Source organism: Lepisosteus oculatus, chromosome 4, assembly GCF_040954835.1.
Source record: "Lepisosteus oculatus isolate fLepOcu1 chromosome 4, fLepOcu1.hap2, whole genome shotgun sequence".
In the NCBI taxonomy this organism is placed as follows: Eukaryota; Metazoa; Chordata; class Actinopteri; order Semionotiformes; family Lepisosteidae; genus Lepisosteus; species Lepisosteus oculatus.
Window position 1 is genome coordinate 66,132,652 of NC_090699.1, and position 18,639 is coordinate 66,151,290.

An 18,639-nucleotide genomic window follows, 5' to 3' on the forward strand; every position below is an offset into this window, starting at 1 on the left:
TACCCCGGCCTGACTCGCGAAGGCGAGAGCGAGGTAGCGGCTCGCGCGCCGCTGGCAGGGGGTGCGCGCATGCGCACGGGCAGGCTGGGCCATATTGGAACGAGGCGGCGAGCGGCGAGGCAGCTCGGGCAGGGCAGAGCATCCAAAACCGACTCGGAAAAACTCGGAACAGGTGAGGCCCGCGGCCGGGGACTGATTACTTCAGTAAGGCGCAGCCCGGGCTACCGAGTGAAAGCGGTTTCGCGCGCCTTCCGGCTGCCCCCGTCTTTTTTCCCGGCGCTAAAAAAGCTCGTCCGTGATCGAGAGAGGCTCTGACGTCTCAGCAACTTGGGCTCCGGGCTCTCCGGTGCGGAGCGGTTGTGTAGCAGAGACCGTGTCTGCAGCGCTAACTGAGCCCGGTGCGGAGCGGTTGTGTAGCAGAGACCGTGTCTGCAGCGCTAACTGAGCCCGGTGCGGAGCGATTGTGTAGCAGAGACCGTGTCTGCAGCGCTAACTGAGCCCGGTGCGGAGCGATTGTGTAGAAAAGACCGTGTCTGCAGCGCTAACAGTGTCGGTTATGGAGAAATTGTGTAGCAGAGACTGTGTCTGCAGCGCTGACAGTGTCGGTATGGAGAAATTGTGTAGCAGAGACTGTGTCTGCAGCGCTGACAGTGTCGGTATGGAGAAATTGTGTAACAGTGGCAGTTTTCGGCAGGGACAGCTGGGTTAGTCCATTTGTGGAGCTGAGCGAACGAGAGATCACGAGAAGAGCAGCGTGTTGTTTTGGGGCTCGGGTTCATCGCGCTGGCTTGGGGTACCCGTGTTGGGATACAGCTCAGGAAAGCGAGGTTTCGAATCCGCGTTTATCGTCACGGTGGCTCATCGGCGCCTGGAATATTCTCCTTAAAGCCAGTGGCCGAGCCCAGCTCCATTTTCGCGTGTTAGTTTTATTCACCGTTCAGTTATTCAGGTACGTGCAGTATACACAGTTTTTAAGCGGAGCCCATCTCAGGACGCGGGTGTTGCTCAGGTGGACAGAACTGCGGTCGCCCGCAGCAACTTCAACACCGCGACCGGCGGCTTCGCTCGATCACTGGGGGGGTTTCTTTGCCAGTTACGTAACTTCTTGGCGTTATTTTAACTTTGGCAGATGTAAAATGGCGGGTAAAGGTGTCATTCTTTTTGAATCGTGTTTAAAAGCGGTCAGTGTCGCCTCACACCGCTGTCGCGCCGGGGACCGCCCGGGGGGGGGCAGCCTGACACCCGGAGCCGCTGACCTGATTCGTTCACAAACTTCTTGTCATCCAGCACAATCATACATATCGTTAGGATTAAAAAAATTAAATATGGAGGCTGAAGAGTGTGCCGCCACAGATCCTCCCCCAGCTGTTTACGGAAAGGAAGAGCAAGGCGTGGACCGCCTCAGCCGGGGGGCGAGGGTGACCTGGCCGGGGGTCCTGCTGCAGGGCGCTCGGGCGCGGGGGTTCAAAGGTCACGGCGGCGGGAGCGGGGTGTCACCCGCGCCTGGAGCCCCAGTGGGCGGGTTTTTGGAAACGGGAAGACGGGACCAAGTGCGTTTTTATTCGGAAGTTAAGCCTTTTGACGGACGAACCTTTTTTTTGTTGTTGTTGTTCGTTATCCGAACACGTTTCTTGAACCAAGAATAACTGCACCTGTCAGTTTAAAACATTTGGTTTCGTGATTTCGGGAGTTCAAGGTCCCGGCCCGGATCCGGCGGTCTAGTCGGATCTGGACTTTGACATGACATTTGTGCTTGAAGAGGCTTCTGTCTTCCGCGTGGAAGGCGAGGCGTGGGTCGCAGAAACCCTTCAGAATATTAGAAACGCAGCTCCTGGAAACACCGCGAGTCACGCGTGTTCGCGAGTCGTGCCGGACTGCAGCCGGTGACGGAGAGATCTGTGCCGCTTCACGTTGTGGTCAGTCCAGGGCTCTGGGCGGCTGCAGCACCGGTACCGGTACCGGGCGCCCCGGAGCCGCTCCTGACAGCGCCTGCAGGGCACCGCCGGGGAAACAGTCCGATGCCTCTTGCAGCGTCTCAGGTTTTCCGGTCGGAGAAGATACTTCTTATGGTTTATTGTCGAGTACAGCTGTGAGCTGTTCTGTTACTGGTACTGAACCCGTTTACAAGCTGGGAATCTCCTGCTGCAGTGCCTGGGCTCAGGCAGTCTCAGCACCTCGGGGCTTGAGCCCACAGTCCTCTGCTGGGCTGGGGTTCAAGTGTCTCTGGAGACGTGGTGCTGTTCAAGAGCTCCTGAGGACCTGCAGGCCTGGGAAAACCCTCAGGCACACTGACCCCCCCAGGACAGGACTGGACACCCTGCACACACAGTGACCCCCCCAGGACAGGACTGGACACGCTGCACACACACTGACCCCCCCAGGACAGGACTGGACACCCTGCACACACACTGACCCCCCCAGGACAGGACTGGACACCCTGCACACACACTGACCCCCCCGGACAGGACTGGGCACCCTGCACACACACTGACCCCCCCCTGGACAGGACTGGACACCCTGCAGACACACTGACCCCCCCCTGGACAGGACTGGACACCCTACAGACACACTGACCCCCCCAGGACAGGACTGGACACCCTGCACGCACACTGACCCCCCCCCAGGACAGGACTGGACACCCTACAGACACACTGACCCCCCCGGACAGGACTGGACACCCTACAGACACACTGACCCCCCCAGGACAGGACTGGACACCCTGCACACACACTGACCCCCCCAGGACAGGACTGGACACCCTGCAGACACACTGACCCCCCCAGGACAGGACTGGACACCCTGCTCTGCGTGTTCCCTTCTCCCCGGCGCCCCCCAGTGGGTTGCTCCCGGGACCGGGGGGTGGGGGGTCACGACGGGGACAGGGAGAGAGGGGGTTACAGGGACAGTTCCGGAGGAGAGGGCCCTGTGAATCCTGGGGTGCTCTAGCCCCTAACGTGGTTTCTCCCCTCTCTGTGCGTCTGTGTGCAGGGTCACGCGGGGGTCACGCGGGAGCACGGCCAGCCAGGGAGCCAGGGGGAGGTGCGCTACAGCACAGCGGCCAGCAGGAGGCGCCACCATGAGCCAGGAGCAGCAGGAATCAGGTCAGGCGGAGGTGGTGCCGCGCGCGGCGGGTGAGGGTGAGGGTGAGGGTGAGGGTGAGGGTGAGGGTGAGGGTGAGGGTGAGGGTGAGGGTGAGGGTGAGGGTGAGGGGGCGCAGCAGGGTGACTGTGGGCCTTCCCTGTGTGCTGCAGGCGGTGGCTCTGGTCAGGACGAGTCGGACTTTAACTGGGACGAGTACCTGGAGGAGAACGGGGTGTCGGCGGTGCCCCACCACGCCTTCAAACACGTGAGTCTCGTCCTCTCCGGGCCGACAGCGGGGAGCGAGGGGCGACCGGGGGGGCTGGGGTGTGGGGTGACTGGACAGAGGGCCCCTGGCCGAGCTCAGCGTCTCGTGCTGGAGAAGGAGGGAGCACCAGGCGTCGCCGTCCTCGGTCCTGCCGGGGGGGGGGCAGACAGGGCAAACATGGAGTCGTTCTGGCGCTGGTATCCGTGACGGTGCAGAGACGCAGGCGTGTACTGTACCGCTCCTTCCTCCTCCTCCTCCTCCTCCTCCTCCTCCTCGCTGGCGCCAGAGGGGCACCAGTGGGGGGTGCTGATGGGTGAGCCCCCCGCTGCCCCCTGACTCACACTGCCCCCGCGCCCCCCCAGGTGGACCTGAGCCTGCAGAGCGGGCTGAGCCCCGGGATGAAGCTGGAGGTGGCCCTCCGGGGCGAGCCCGCGGCCTGCTGGGTGGCCACCATCATCACCACCTGCGGCCAGCTGCTGCTGCTGCGCTACGAGGGCTACGGCGCTGACCGCCGCGCAGACTTCTGGTGCGACATCATGACCGCGGACCTGCACCCCCTCGGCTGGAGCCAGCAGCAGGGCCTGCCGCTGCGCCCCCCTGAAGGTACCCTGGACCGCTGACCGCTCGGAGAGACACTGACCACTGGACCGCTGACCGCTCGGAGAGACACTGACCCTCCTGGAAGACTGACCACTCCGAGAGACACTGACCATCCTGGACTGCTGACCACTGGACCGCTGACCGCTCAGAGAGACTGACCCTCCTGAATGACTGACCACTCCGAGAGTCACTGACCATCCTGGACTACTGACCACTGGACTGCTGACCGCTCAGAGACACTGACCCTCCTGGACTACTGACCACTGGACCGCTGACCGCTCGGAGAGACACTGACCCTCCTGGACTACTGACCACTCCGAGAGACACTGACCATCCTGGACTACTGACCACTGGACTGCTGACCGCTCAGAGAGACAGTGACCCTCCTGGACTACTGACCACTCTGAGAGACACTGACCATCCTGGACTGCTGACCACTGGACCGCTGACTGCTCAGAGAGACACTGACCCTCCTGGACTACTGACCACTGGACCGCTGACCGCTCGGAGAGACACTCACCCTCCTGGACTGCTGACCGCTCAGAGAGACACTGACCCTCCTGGACTACTGACCACTGGACCGCTGACCGCTCGGAGAGACACTGACCATCCTGGACTGCTGACCACTGGACTTCTGACCACTCTGAGAGACACTGACCCTCCTGGAAGACCGACCACTCGGAGAGACACTGACCCTGCTGGACTGCTGACCGCTGGACCGTTGTCTGCTTGGAGACACCCTGACTCTCCTGGACTGCTGACCCCTCTGAGAGACGCTGACCCTAAGACCAGGGTGGGAAACCCTGTATTAGACCATACTGGGACCCCTCTCACGCCGCTCGCTCCTGCCCCCTGCAGGTCTCCGTGAGAAGTACTCGGACTGGGCAGCCGTCCTGGCACATGGCCAGGAAGGGGCATGCAGCGTGCCCGCCAACCTTCTGGAGGGGGTGAGTGACCTGTGAACCCCCGAACCCCCACAAATCAGTTCTGCCGAGCTGGAGATCAAGCATGATAAACTGACCGTTGCCGTGAGCGCTGAGAATAGCCGCTGTCCTCTCTGTCCCCCCCAGCCGCACCGTGGCAAGAACCCGCTGGACCTGCTGAGCCCGGGTTCGACTCTGGAGCTGCAGGACAGCGAGGACCCCGGGCTGGCCTGGGCCGTGGTCGTGGAGGAGAACGCGGGGGGGCGACTGCGCCTGCGCTACGCCGGGACGGAAGGGCTCCCCCAGACGCCCCAGCGCTGGCTGTTCTACCTGCACCCTCTCCTGCACCCCCCTGGCTGGGCCGAGCAGCAGGGCTGCGCGCTCACGCCCCCCGCAGGTCAGAGCGCGCGGCCGCACACCCCTCCCCGGTCACTCCCACAGCCGGACCTCTCTCGCCGTCTTCAAGCCGAGAACAAATCCCAAGTTAATTTTCGTTGAAGTTGTCGTTAAACACTACCTGTATGGAATACAGGCTGAGCTGACAGAAAGCGTCAAACGACAGAGAGTGTCCCCAGAGTGTTTTGTCTTGCTGCCCAGTGATGGGTGTGACATTCTGCCTCAGTCTTGTGACGCCTGTTCGGTCTGAGCAGTAAGGGTCAGTGTGAAACCCCTCAGCCCGGCGTCGGTTTGCTGTGTGCTCCAGAGAGCTGCGCCCACGTGTCGGCTCGCAGATTCAAACGCCTCCTTTCCTTGCTGCTCCCGCCGCTGGTAACAGGCAGCCGAGCGGATCTGTGGGCAGTGGGGAGGTTTCCAGCTCCAGGGTGCTGGCGGTGTTTGAACTGGCAGCAGGGCGGAGGGTGACCAGTAGGGTGCGATGAGACCCTGCGCTGTGTTTCAGCTCTGAGAGCCCTGCGGACTGAGGCGGACTGGGCCGAAGTTCTCCAGAAGGTCCGCGCACAGATGCCGGAGCCGCCCGTCACTCAGGAATTCTTCAAGGTAGGAGCCCGGGAGCCTGGTCCTGCTGACGCCGAGGCAGAACCGCGGTTCTGGCGCTGTCCTGGGCCTCATGGGAAGGGGTCGGGTTGACCTCCGCAGTCCCAGGTGTGTGCGGTGTGCAGCCTCATTTGCTCAGCGAGTCGAACTCTGTCCTGTGCCCTCAGGACCAGCCTGTGATCGGCCCTCACTGCTTCTCGGAGGGGATGAAGCTGGAGGCTGTGGACCCCAACGCGCCCTTCGCCATTCGCCCCGCCACTGTCGCCAAGGTAGGAGGGGCGCCCCCTGTGGGCTGGAGGGCTGAGCTGCAGATGAATGAGCTTGTGGTGCCACAGCTGAGACACAGCACCAGCGCGCCGAGATGACCGCGTCCGCCCTCGTAAATCGAGCAGGGCCTGATGCAGACTGTCCAGCTTTAAGCAGATGCTTTAACAACGGGTGCAGAAATAGAACCCCTCGACATCTTGGGGGGGACGTTGATGTTATTACAGCGGAGCTTGGTGTCACTTTCCAGGTTGAGGAAGTGTGGAGGCCGAGTGCCCCTGTTGGGAACTGAGCAGGAGACTCGCGTTGTCGCCCACGTCAGGCTCGTGTTTCTCCTCTGGTGCAGCTGCGTGTCTGAAACCGAAAGAAGCGAACCTGTGGGCCCTCTCTGGGGTCTGCGGGGGGCTGCGCTGACAGGCGGGTGTCTTTGCAGGTGTTCAGTGAGCAGTTCTTCCTGGTGCAGATGGACGACCTGCGGGAAGAAGGTGGGGACAGGGTCTCCTTCCTGTGTCACCGAGGAAGTGCTGGGATCTTCCCCGCGCAGTGGAGCCTGAAGAATGGGGTGACACTCAGCCCCCCTCCAGGTCAGGGACCTCAGAGCCACTCCGCAGCCCTCAACACACACACACACACACGCAGCGTGCAGACTGCGAACACAGAGCCCCCCTGTGTCTCTCCTGCTCTGGTCTGTACCGGGCCAGCAGGGCAGCCCAGAGCAGGAGAGACACCTGACATTACCCAGGGCTCTCGGGAGCCACTGGCTGGAATGTCCACCTGGAGACGGGATCTGGCACACAAAGAGTTAATCATCAGCGTTTTGTTATAGAGTAGCCCCTTCGTCTGTAAACTCTGTCAGCCCTCAGCCCCCCACTCCTGCTGTCTGCTGCAGAGATCTTCAGGGCAATAGAAGAGGAAGGTTTCATGTCACGCTGCTCTGTGTTCACTGACGTGTTACTTCAGGGCTTGGTTAGTAACACCAGCTGTCTGTGCCACAGGATATCCTGAGCAGGACTTTGACTGGGCTGACTATCTGAAGCAGTGTGGAGCCGAGCCTGCCCCCCAGCACTGCTTCCCTGTGGTGAGACTCCCACAGCACGATGCCCTGATACTCTCACACACACACACCCACCCACCCACACACATAGCACGATGCCCTGACACAAACACACCCACACACACAGAACGATGCCCTGACACACACACACCCACACACACAGAACGATGCCCTGATACACACACACACCCACACACACAGAACGATGCCCTGACACACACACACACCCACACACACAGAACGATGCCCTGACACACACACACACCCACACACACAGAACGATGCCCTGATACACACACACACAGAACGATGCCCTGACACACACACACCCACACACACAGAACGATGCCCTGATACACACACACACAGAACGATGCCCTGACACATACAGGCTTGTTTCCATCCGTGCTCTCCTGCTCTCCTCCCTCAGGAGCAGACGGATCACGGCTTCAAGGAGTCGATGAGGCTGGAGGCCGTGAACCCTCTCGCTCCGGAGCACATCCACGTCGCCACGGTTACCAAGGTGAAAGGTCAGCACATCTGGCTGCATCTGGAAGGTATGCAGCAGGGTCCTTTTTTGGTGGCAGCCAAGCTATCTGTCCGTCTGTCTCAATAATCAACTGACTTGAAGACAAGTACTCTCTTCTCTTCTCTGGTGGCGTCTCGTGTGCTCAGTGAGCTTGATGTAAGATCAAAAGAACACGTAACAGGTTTATTCCCTGCCGAAAAGAGAAGAGAGAAAACACAACCTGAACTGTGATGTAAGATCTGCTGTCCGGTCAGCGGCTAACGGCGTCTCCCCTTCTTCCTGTCTGTCCCCGGGGGCCAGCAGCGGTCAAGCCCCCTGTGCCAGAGTGCATCGTCCACGTCCACTCCATGGACATCTTCCCCGTGAGCTGGTGTGAGACCAATGGCTACACGCTGAGGCACCCCTGCAAACCCAAAGGTGAGTCCCGCCCCCCGGGGTGCAGGTCAGTGAGCGGCCCAGGGGTGCTCCAAACTGGCTCAGTGGCTGACGTTGCTCACTCAGAGTGTGGAGTCCAGTAGTCCAGACATCACCTGCAGCACTGACCGTGAGACCGGCCCACAGTGGAGCCCATGAGATACAGCCCCAGCAGTGTCCACCACACTGACCGTGAGACCAGCCCACAGTGGTGCCCATGAGAGAGAGCCCCAGCAGTGTCCACCACACTGACCGTGAGACCAGCCCACAGTGGTGCCCATGAGAGAGAGCCCCAGCAGTGTCCACCACACTGACCGTGAGACCAGCCCACAGTGGTGCCCATGAGAGAGAGCCCCAGCAGTGTCCACCACACTGACCGTGACACCAGCCCACAGTGGTGCCCATGAGAGAGAGCCCCAGCAGTGTCCACCACACTGACCGTGAGACCAGCCCACAGTGGTGCCCATGAGAGAGAGCCCCAGCAGTGTCCACCACACTGACCGTGAGACCGGCCCACAGTGGACATCTGCTCAGGTGCGGCTCGTGATCCTCTCTGCCCGGCCTGGCGTCGGGGTCTGATACTCGCTGTGGCACGAGGCCCCGACTCGTGCATCGCTTCGGCCTGGCTGTCTGCTGACCTGCTCTCAGGCTCTTTCCTCTTCCCTTCACAGTTCAGAAGCAGCGGAGAGTTGCAGTGGTCCAGCCGGAGAAACAGTAAGGATCCTCTTGGTCTTTTTCTCTCTGAAGCCCTGCTGGAGAACAGAAGGGCCGGTCTGTCTCTGCAGAGATGAGTTCCTGCTCTGTTGAAGACTGAGCCAGGGATCCACAGTCAGGAGAGCAGTCCCGTGGACTCGTTTAGCATGTAGCTCCCACTAGGTGTGAGAGTAGGGGTGTGGACCCCAGTGTCCTGACTGCTGGTCAGTACCAATCCCAGGACACTGTGTGTAAGAGTAGGGGTGTGGACCCCAGTGTCCTGACTGCTGGTCAGTACCGATCCCAGGACACTGTAAGAGTAGGGGTGTGGACCCCAGTGTCCTGGCTGCTGGTCAGTACCGATCCCAGGACACTGTGTGTAAGAGTAGGGGTGTGAACCCCAGTGTCCTTACTGCTGGTCAGTACCAATCCCAGGACACTGTAAGAGTAGGGGTGTGGACCCCAGTGTCCTGGCTGCTGGTCAGTACCGATCCCAGGACACTGTGTTTAGGGTACGGGTGTGGACCCCAGTGTCCTGGCTGCTGGTCAGTACCGATCCCAGGACACTGTGTGTAAGAGTAGGGGTGTGGACCCCAGTGTCCTGACTGCTGGTCAGTACCGATCCCAGGACACTGTGTGTAAGAGTAGGGGTGTTGACCCCAGTGTCCTGACTGCTGGTCAGTACCAATCCCAGGACACTGTGTTTAGGGTAGGGGTGTGGACCCCAGTGTCCTGACTGCTGGTCAGTACAGATCCCAGGACACTGGGATGCACTTGAGTGAGGTTTGTTGACGGTCCAGTTCATGAAACGTTTCTGGGGCCTTCCTGCTTTGCGACCGATGTGTGTGTCTGTCTGCAGCAGAGCTCCTCCTCGGAACACGCGCCCCGACGCCCTGAGGCAGCAGGAAAACGGCCAGTCGGAGAGCGGTAAGTATCGCGCATCTGACACCGCTGACTTCCTTCTTACTGTCCCAGCAGGGAAATCGGCCTTGCAGGCAGGTCGAGGACGTAGCAACACACTCAATATAACACGAGCCTGTATGATGAGGTAGCAGAAGGGCTTTGCAAATAAAAGTAAACTACACAACCAGTTGTTCAGATTAAGTAGGTTAATAGCTGTGGGGATGAGAGAACCCAGTTGCATTGGAATCTAGGCCGTCTGAGTCATAACACAGTTAGAGATCGTGTGTCTCTGGACTCAACGGCTCCTTCCTTTCCGTGTTCTGCTGGTTTTCCTGTCTCCGTGTCCGTGACTCAGGACCCCTGTTTTCCTCTGGGCAGGGCTGGGCAACGGGAAGTACTGCTGCCCCAAGATCTACTTCAACCACCGCTGCTTCTCGGGGCCGTACCTGAACAAGGGCCGCATCGCCGAGCTGCCGCAGTGCGTGGGGCCGGGCAGCTGCGTGCTGGTGCTGAAGGAGGTGAGGCCGGGGCGGGGCGCTGGGCTGCGTCTCACTGAGCAGAGTCACACTGCACCACACTGCCCTGGGTCTCCCTGAGCAGAGTCACACTGCCCTGGGTCTCCCTGAGCAGAGTCAAACTGCAGAGTCACACTGCCCTGGGTCTCACTGAGCAGAGTCACACTGCAGAGTCACACTGCCCTGGGTCTCCCTGAGCAGAGTCACACTGCCCTGGGTCTCCCTGAGCAGAGTCTCACTGCCCTGGGTCTCACTGAGCAGAGTCTCACTGCCCTGGGTCTCACTGAGCAGAGTCTCACTGCCCTGGGTCTCACTGAGCAGAGTCACACTGCCCTGAGTCTCACTGAGCAGAGTCACACTGCAGAGTCACACTGCCCTGGGTCTCACTGAGCAGAGTCACACTGCAGAGTCACACTGCCCTGGGTCTCCCTGAGCAGAGTCACACTGCCCTGGGTCTCCCTGAGCAGAGTCTCACTGCCCTGGGTCTCACTGAGCAGAGTCTCACTGCCCTGGGTCTCACTGAGCAGAGTCACACTGCCCTGGGTCTCACTGAGCAGAGTCACACTGCACCACACTGCCCTGAGTCTCACTGAGCAGAGTCACACTGCAGAGTCACACTGCCCTGGGTCTCACTGAGCAGAGTCACACTGCAGAGTCACACTGCCCTGGGTCTCACTGAGCAGAGTCACACTGCAGAGTCACACTGCCCTGGGTCTCACTGAGCAGAGTCACACTGCAGAGTCACACTGCCCTGGGTCTCCCTGAGCAGAGTCACACTGCCCTGGGTCTCCCTGAGCAGAGTCTCACTGCCCTGGGTCTCACTGAGCAGAGTCACACTGCCCTGGGTCTCACTGAGCAGAGTCACACTGCACCACACTGCCCTGAGTCTCACTGAGCAGAGTCACACTGCAGAGTCACACTGCCCTGGGTCTCACTGAGCAGAGTCACACTGCAGAGTCACACTGCCCTGGGTCTCACTGAGCAGAGTCACACTGCAGAGTCACACTGCCCTGGGTCTCACTGAGCAGAGTCTCACTGCCCTGGGTCTCACTGAGCAGAGTCTCACTGCCCTGGGTCTCACTGAGCAGAGTCTCACTGCCCTGGGTCTCACTGAGCAGAGTCTCACTGCAGAGTCACACTGCCCTGAGTCTCACTGAGCAGAGTCACACTGCAGAGTCACACTGCCCTGGGTCTCACTGAGCAGAGTCACACTGCAGAGTCACACTGCCCTGGGTCTCACTGAGCAGAGTCACACTGCAGAGTCACACTGCCCTGGGTCTCACTGAGCAGAGTCTCACTGCCCTGGGTCTCCCTGAGCAGAGTCTCACTGCCCTGGGTCTCCCTGAGCAGAGTCACACTGCCCTGGGTCTCCCTGAGCAGAGTCACACTGCACCACACTGCCCTGGGTCTCACTGAGCAGAGTCACACTGCAGAGTCACACTGCCCTGGGTCTCCCTGAGCAGAGTCTCACTGCCCTGGGTCTCCCTGAGCAGAGTCTCACTGCCCTGGGTCTCACTGAGCAGAGTCTCACTGCCCTGGGTCTCACTGAGCAGAGTCACACTGCCCTGAGTCTCACTGAGCAGAGTCTCACTGCCCTGGGTCTCCCTGAGCAGAGTCACACTGCCCTGGGTCTCCCTGAGCAGAGTCACACTGCCCTGGGTCTCACTGAGCAGAGTCACACTGCACCACACTGCCCTGAGTCTCACTGAGCAGAGTCTCACTGCAGAGTCTCACTGCCCTGGGTCTCCCTGAGCAGAGTCACACTGCCCTGGGTCTCCCTGAGCAGAGTCACACTGCCCTGGGTCTCACTGAGCAGAGTCACACTGCACCACACTGCCCTGGGTCTCACTGAGCAGAGTCACACTGCAGAGTCACACTGCCCTGGGTCTCACTGAGCAGAGTCACACTGCCCTGGGTCTCACTGAGCAGAGTCACACTGCCCTGGGTCTCACTGAGCAGAGTCACACTGCCCTGGGTCTCACTGAGCAGAGTCACACTGCCCTGGGTCTCCCTGAGCAGAGTCACACTGCCCTGGGTCTCCCTGAGCAGAGTCACACTGCCCTGGGTCTCACTGAGCTCTTCTGCACTCCTCTCTGCTGTATCTCACTGCTCCGCTGTCCCTGACTGCCTGTACTGCGTGCCTGTGCCTCACCCTCTCCCTGCTCTCTGCTGCGCCGCAGGTCCTGACTCTGCTGATCAACGCCGCCTACAAGCCCAGCCGCGTGCTGCGGGAGCTGCAGCTGGACGAGGAGGCGCGCTGGCGCGGGCACGGCGAGACCCTCAAGGCCAAGTGAGACACCGGGCTCTGCACGCTGCCCGCCGCGCCGCTGTGCTCTGCCAGCGCACGGGGCTGAGCTGAGCTGAGCTGTGCTGTGCTGTGCTGCAGGTACAAGGGGAAGAGCTACCGGGCCACGGTGGAGATCGTGCGCACGGCGGACCGGGTGGCAGAGTTCTGCAGGAAGACGTGCATCAAGCTGGAGTGCTGCCCCAACCTGTTCGGGCCGCGCATGGTGCTGGAGCACTGCTCGGAGAACTGCTCTGTGCTCACCAAGACCAAATACAGTCAGTACTGGCTCTGCCTCTCTCCCTGTCTCCCCCTGTCCCTCTGCCTGCCTCTCTGCGTCACTCACATCACCCCTGTCTCACTCCCTGCCCCTCTGCCTCTCTCCCTGCCCCTCTGCCTGTCCCCCTGTCTCACTCCCTGCCCCTGGCCTGTCCCCCTGTCTCACTCCCTGCCCCTCTGCCTCTCCCTGTCTCACTCTTTGCCCCTCTGCGTCACCCCTGTCTCACTCTTTGCCCCTCTGCGTCACCCCTGTCTCACTCTTTGCCCCTCTGCGTCACCCCTGTCTCACTCTTTGCCCCTCTGCGTCACCCCTGTCTCACTCCCTGCCCCTCTGCCTCTCCCTGTCTCACTCTTTGCCCCTCTGCGTCACCCCTGTCTCACTCTTTGCCCCTCTGCGTCACCCCTGTCTCACTCCCTGCCCCTCTGCCTGTCCCCCTGTCTCACTCCCTGCCCCTCTGCCTGTCTCCCTGTCTCACTCCCTGCCCCTCTGCCTGTCCCCCTGTCTCCCTGCACCTTGTCGTCCTGCTGTATCAGCTGCAGTGGCAGGGGAGCCCCAGTGCTCTGTGCCCACGCTGCAGACGAGAGCAGGGCTGGGCTGTGGGTAGTAGGAGACAGCCTGGCGTGAGCGTGCTCGGTCTGTCCCGAGCCAGCCGGGAGGGTGAAGGGGAGTGAGGGACTGTGAGCCGCCTGTGTCTCGCCTGCAGCTCACTATTATGGGAAGAAGAAGAGCAGGAGGATCGGGCGCCCGCCGGGGGGGCACACCAACCTGGAGGGGGGCGTGAAGAAGCCGGGGAAGAGGAGGAAGAGGAGGAAGCACTTCTTCGTGCACAAGAAGAAGCGCTCGTCTGCATCGCTGGACAACACGCCTGCCGGCTCTCCGCAGGTACCCGCCCACGCCACGTGCACACGCAGTCCGTCGTGCGTGTCTGCATCTGTGCAACCCCTGACCCCTCACCCCTCACCCCTCACCCCTCTCTCTCTCTGGCCCCAGGGCAGCGGCGAGGAGGAGGACCTGGACGAGGAGGACTCCCTGAGCGAGGACTCGGGCTCGGAGCTGCAGGACGAGCTGCAGGACGACTCCGAGGTGTCCGAGCGGAAGTCACAGCCGTCCTCGCCCTGCCCCGCGGAGCTGCCCCCGGGCCGGGACCGCCGCAGGCGGAAGATTCGCTCCCCGTCCTTCTCCGATGATGAGAACCGGCCCCCCTCCCCCAAGGTAATCACCCCAGAGGGCCCGAGCAGCAGGCACCCCTTTACACAGAGGGCTGTGGGAGTGTGGAACAAGCTGTCCCGCCACGCTGTTTTAATGTTGATAGAGATACCGAGATCCCGGGAACATTGCGCTGCTAACTACTTAACAAGCCAAATGGCTCCTCTCGTTTGTGACCTGTCTTATGTCCTTATGCTCCTGCCCCTGTTTTGCCCTTTCTGATGTGTGCCAGTGGCCTCCCTCCTCTAGGCTTCCCCAAGCTAATTGCAGTCATGTTAATCGGGGTCAGTTCAGATTATCCTGAGGCAGTTATCGAGTTTAGAGCTCCAGTGGAGTGAAACCTGGAAGAGCTGGAGAGATCTCTCTCATGCCAGGGCCCGAGCCCGCTGCTTGGCCCTTTACGCCCTGAGCTGCGTTATACGAACGCGGGTGTCTGGATCACTCAACGCCAGAACATCGGAAATCGGTGTTGTGTGATTGACGAGGCTTCGATCGACCTGTAGAGCCTGGGTGAGGTGTAATAGTTACCCAGATGAGGAAGCTGCAGCCTCGCCCGTTAGGCACATGTCTGCTCCTGCAGCAGTGGGACCGTTGGACAAAACAGAAAGGTTTAACCCCTGCGCAGAAATCCGATCACGCGGAGACTCTTGTCTGTCCAGCGAGACGTGATGTGATCATTCGATTGCTGATGTTCCTGCACTGCGTTGGCCGAGCATGTGTGGGCAGACACCTGCGCCCATCAGCTTTGAGTGTGAAGCGTTGTGTCCTGCAGGTGAATTATACTGCCTGAGGATTGATTAGTGATGCACATCTCTGAGGCAGCCTGGACCTCCCCAGAATGAGGGTGACTGCGCCCAATCTGGCAGCCTTGTCCAGGGCAGGAAGACATTCCATTAAAGACACACGAGCTTTCAGCAGAGCTCCTCCCCTCAGACCGTCTGTGTGTCTGTGTGTCTGTGTGTGCCCAGGGCCTGCGGGCGGAGGTCCCGGAGAAGCTGCGCCTGGAGAGCAGCCCCCTGGACTGGAGCGTCGCGGACGTCGTGCGGTTCATCCGGAGCACCGACTGCGCCCCGCTGGCCCGCATCTTCCTGGACCAGGTACCCGCCGACGCCCTCTGAGCAGCCAGCGGTGCTGGACACAGAAGAACACCGAGCAGGAAGCGGAGCAGACACATGACGCCGTTGAACGGCTCTCTGAAGGCAGACCGGTGAGGTGGACTGGTTCACTACTGCTCAAGGGAGGCTCTCTGAGGCCAGGAGCAGGAACAGCATGTTCATCACACCGAGCTCTTAGCCAAGGCTCTCACAGAGGGCTGAGAATCGAGCATGTGTGCAGTGTGTGACCAGGACACGACATGCAGCAGATGGTCAGACTGGGGGGACCAGGGGGGACACATTACAGCAGCCAGACACACTTCACCTGCCCTGTCTTTGGGCAGAAACCAGTGCTGACCGACCCTGTGCTTGTGACTGTGTGTCCAGTGTCCGGAGCGCTGTCTGACCTGTGTGTGTCTGTGTGTCCAGTGTCCGGAGCGCTGTCTGACCTGTGTCCAGTGTCCGGAGCGCTGTCTGACCTGTGTGTGTCTGTGTGTCCAGTGTCCGGAGCCCTGTCTGACCTGTGTGTGTCTGTGTGTCCAGTGTCCGGAGCCCTGTCTGACCTGTGTGTGTCTGTGTGCAGTGTCCGGAGCCCTGTCTGACCTGTGTGTGTCTGTGTGCAGTGTCCGGAGCGCTGTGTGACCTGTGTGTGTCTGTGTGTCCAGTGTCCGGAGCGCTGTCTGACCTGTGTCCAGTGTCCGGAGCGCTGTCTGACCTGTGTGTGTCTGTGTGTCCAGTGTCCGGAGCCCTGTCTGACCTGTGTGTCCAGTGTCCGGAGCGCTGTCTGACCTGTGTGTGTCTGTGTGTCCAGTGTCCGGAGCGCTGTGTGACCTGTGTGTGTCTGTGTGTCCAGTGTCCAGAGCCCTGTCTGACCTGTGTGTTCAGTGTCCGGAGCGCTGTCTGACCTGTGTGTGTCTGTGTGTCCAGTGTCCGGAGCCCTGTCTGACCTGTGTGTCCAGTGTCCGGAGCCCTGTCTGACCTGTGTGTGTCTGTGTGTCCAGTGTCCGGAGCGCTGTCTGACCTGTGTGTCCAGTGTCCGGAGCGCTGTCTGACCTGTGTGTGTCTGTGTCCAGGAGATCGACGGACAGGCCTTGCTGCTGCTCACGCTGCCCACGGTGCAGGAGTGCCTGGACCTGAAGCTGGGCCCGGCCATCAAGCTGTGCCACCACATCGAGCGGGTCAAGCTGGCCTTCTACCAGCAGTTCGCCAGCTGAGTGCCCCTGCGCCGGGCCGAGCCGGGGGGCCGGAACTGCACGTGCCCTCGCCCCCTGGCTCCGAGGCCCAGTCTCGGCTCCCGTCGCCGGCCACTTCCCAGTCCGGCTGTCAGATCGGCTGCTCTTGCTCTGCGTTTGTGGATTTTCACAGCGCCGCGCTCCCTGGGGACTCTGGGCGCAGGTGCAGACGTCAGTCCTGGGCCATGCGGGGAGCCCGCCGGGGTGCCCCCGGGAACTGCCCCGGAGCACCAGTTCCCCTGCAGCGCGGAGAGCTGGGCTGGAGGGAGACCGAGCTGGGAGCGGGACTGGCCTGGAGGAACAGGACTTTCCCCCAGCGTGACGGACTCTGAACCGTGTTCGGGAACAAGGGTTGACTTCCAGTTGGGGCCTGGTGCCATGGGGGGCGGTGGGCCCGGGGGGTGGGGGGTGGGGGGTCCAGTGGGGGTCAGGGCACCCCTCTCTGTGTGTAGTGATGGGGACCGTAGTCCTGCCCTCTCCCTCCCCCTCACGCCAGGTGCGGGTGGGTGAAAGTGGGAGAGTTTACTAGTGGAAGACAAGCACAACACCGACTCGGATGGAGAAGGAATGCCATCTCTGAGAAGGTTTTTAAAATGCAGGGTGTGTACAGCAGATTTTGTTTTGTTTTTCTCAGGAGTGTGTACTGTTGTTTTCGTGTTGATCTTCACAGGTGAGAAGGTTTGCAGTTTGCCCTACAGCTCCGCGCCTATCTGGCTGCTGACATCAGGCTTCTGTCTGCCTGTTCTGACAGAACTGCACAGACGCTGCCCTCACAGAGGAGAGCCCAGGACAGAGCAGTGCTGCACAGACACTGCCCTCACAGAGCCCAGGACTGAGAGCAGTGCTGCACAGACACTGCCCTCACAGAGCCCAGGACTGAGAGCAGTGCTGCACAGACACTGCCCTCACAGAGCCCAGGACTGAGAGCAGTGCTGCACAGACGCTGCCCTCACAGAGCCCAGGACAGAGCAGTGCTGCACAGACACTGCCCTCACAGAGCCCAGGACTGAGAGCAGTGCTGCACAGACACTGCCCTCACAGAGCCCAGGACTGAGAGCAGTGCTGCACAGACACTGCCCTCACAGAGCCCAGGACTGAGAGCAGTGCTGCACAGACGCTGCCCTCACAGAGCCCAGGACAGAGCAGTGCTGCACAGACGCTGCCCTCACAGAGGAGAGCCCAGGACAGAGCAGTGCTGCACAGACACTGCCCTCACAGAGCCCAGGACTGAGAGCAGTGCTGCACAGACACTGCCCTCACAGAGCCCAGGACTGAGAGCAGTGCTGCACAGACACTGCCCTCACAGAGCCCAGGACTGAGAGCAGTGCTGCACAGACGTGCATTTATTCCTGGCTCTGGCACATGGCTTTTCCCAGCGGCACCCGGGGAAGGTACCGAGATGCTGCAGGTCTCTCGTCACAGCTCTGTATGCAAAGGCGGCAGCCAGAATCAGGGAGGGGGCGAGCCAGTGAGTATAAGAGCCGAGTCACGCTTGGCCGAGACTGGGGGTGGCCAGGACTGGTCCCAGAGGGCAGCAGTCCAGCCAGCCAGCTAGCAGGCTCACATCTCCGTCTGATGAGCTGGGAGAGGCAAAGCAAATCGTGGGTCTGGTTTAATATGTGTCTGTAAATAAGATTGTACAGGGTTTTGTGGAATATGTTTACTATTTAAAAATGCAGAAAATAAAAATATGTTCTCTAATGGAGGCGGGAGTTCTGGTTAGTGGGCTGTTGTTGAATTGGACTTTTCCTCCAGCCTGTAGCTCAGCAGCTCCCCGCCACATCGGGGGTCTGTCCTCGCCAGCGGGTTTAGAATGGGGGCTCCTTTCGGGGTGCTCGCCAGTTTCCAGGGCAGCAGAGCCCAGGGAGGGGCCTGTGGCCTCTGTGGCCCCCTCACCAGCGTTCGCCATCTGTCACCTCCCATCTTCATCTCTTCAGCTCGACAGCTCCGCGCGTGACAAGACAGCGCTTCGAGCTCAAGGCTGACGACGATGATGATAGGGCGACAGGCTGGTCGACGTGGCCCCTGTGCAGTGCTGGGGCTTGGGGTTCAATTCCTGTGTCTGCTTTCCTCCCGCAGTCCAGAGACATGCTGGAGGGTTCATGAGCCCTGGTGTGTGTGTGTGTATCTGCCCTGTCTGCTGGCCAGGCTGTGTCTCACCTTGCACCCTTTACTCACCTCATTAGTCTAACAGAGGGTCTCTGAATTTATATCATGCTGTTATCTGCTGTATTATGTCACAGCATTCAGCACTCGAAAACCTTGTTTTTAATTCTTCTAATTCTGTTATCACCTCTCCTTTCTTACTA

At 60.6% G+C, this 18,639-nt stretch overlaps 1 protein-coding gene across 2 annotated transcripts; it reads left to right on the forward strand.

Annotated features, from left to right (window-relative positions):
• Positions 1-45: 45 nt before the first annotated feature.
• Positions 46-18,035, forward strand: sfmbt1 (Scm like with four mbt domains 1). Of its 2 annotated transcripts, none has more exons than XM_069189631.1 (21): positions 46-172; positions 2,989-3,101; positions 3,252-3,346; positions 3,709-3,949; positions 4,805-4,893; positions 5,017-5,266; positions 5,768-5,865; positions 6,030-6,131; positions 6,560-6,710; positions 7,122-7,204; positions 7,611-7,737; positions 8,013-8,126; positions 8,795-8,837; positions 9,676-9,743; positions 10,098-10,237; positions 12,415-12,524; positions 12,621-12,796; positions 13,502-13,680; positions 13,789-14,010; positions 14,973-15,101; positions 16,172-18,035. In XM_069189631.1, the coding sequence occupies exons 2-21, from the start codon at positions 3,077-3,079 to the stop codon at positions 16,310-16,312; spliced, it is 2,583 nt and encodes an 860-aa protein (XP_069045732.1). In that variant the 5' UTR covers positions 46-172; positions 2,989-3,076; the 3' UTR covers positions 16,313-18,035. The 2 variants fall into 2 exon arrangements, with proteins under 2 accessions (XP_069045732.1, XP_069045733.1); XM_069189632.1 differs by having other exon boundaries at positions 9,679-9,743.
• The last annotated feature ends 604 nt before the right edge of the window (positions 18,036-18,639 follow it).

Bases quoted from the DNA above. Each gene is read 5' to 3' on its own strand.
- sfmbt1 (XM_069189631.1), top strand. From the start codon at position 3,077: ATGAGCCAGGAGCAGCAGGAATCAG. The intron at 4,894-5,016 runs GTGAGTGACCTG...TGTCCCCCCCAG, and splicing joins CCGCCAACCTTCTGGAGGGG to CCGCACCGTGGCAAGAACCC. The intron at 5,267-5,767 runs GTCAGAGCGCGC...GCTGTGTTTCAG, and splicing joins CGCGCTCACGCCCCCCGCAG to CTCTGAGAGCCCTGCGGACT.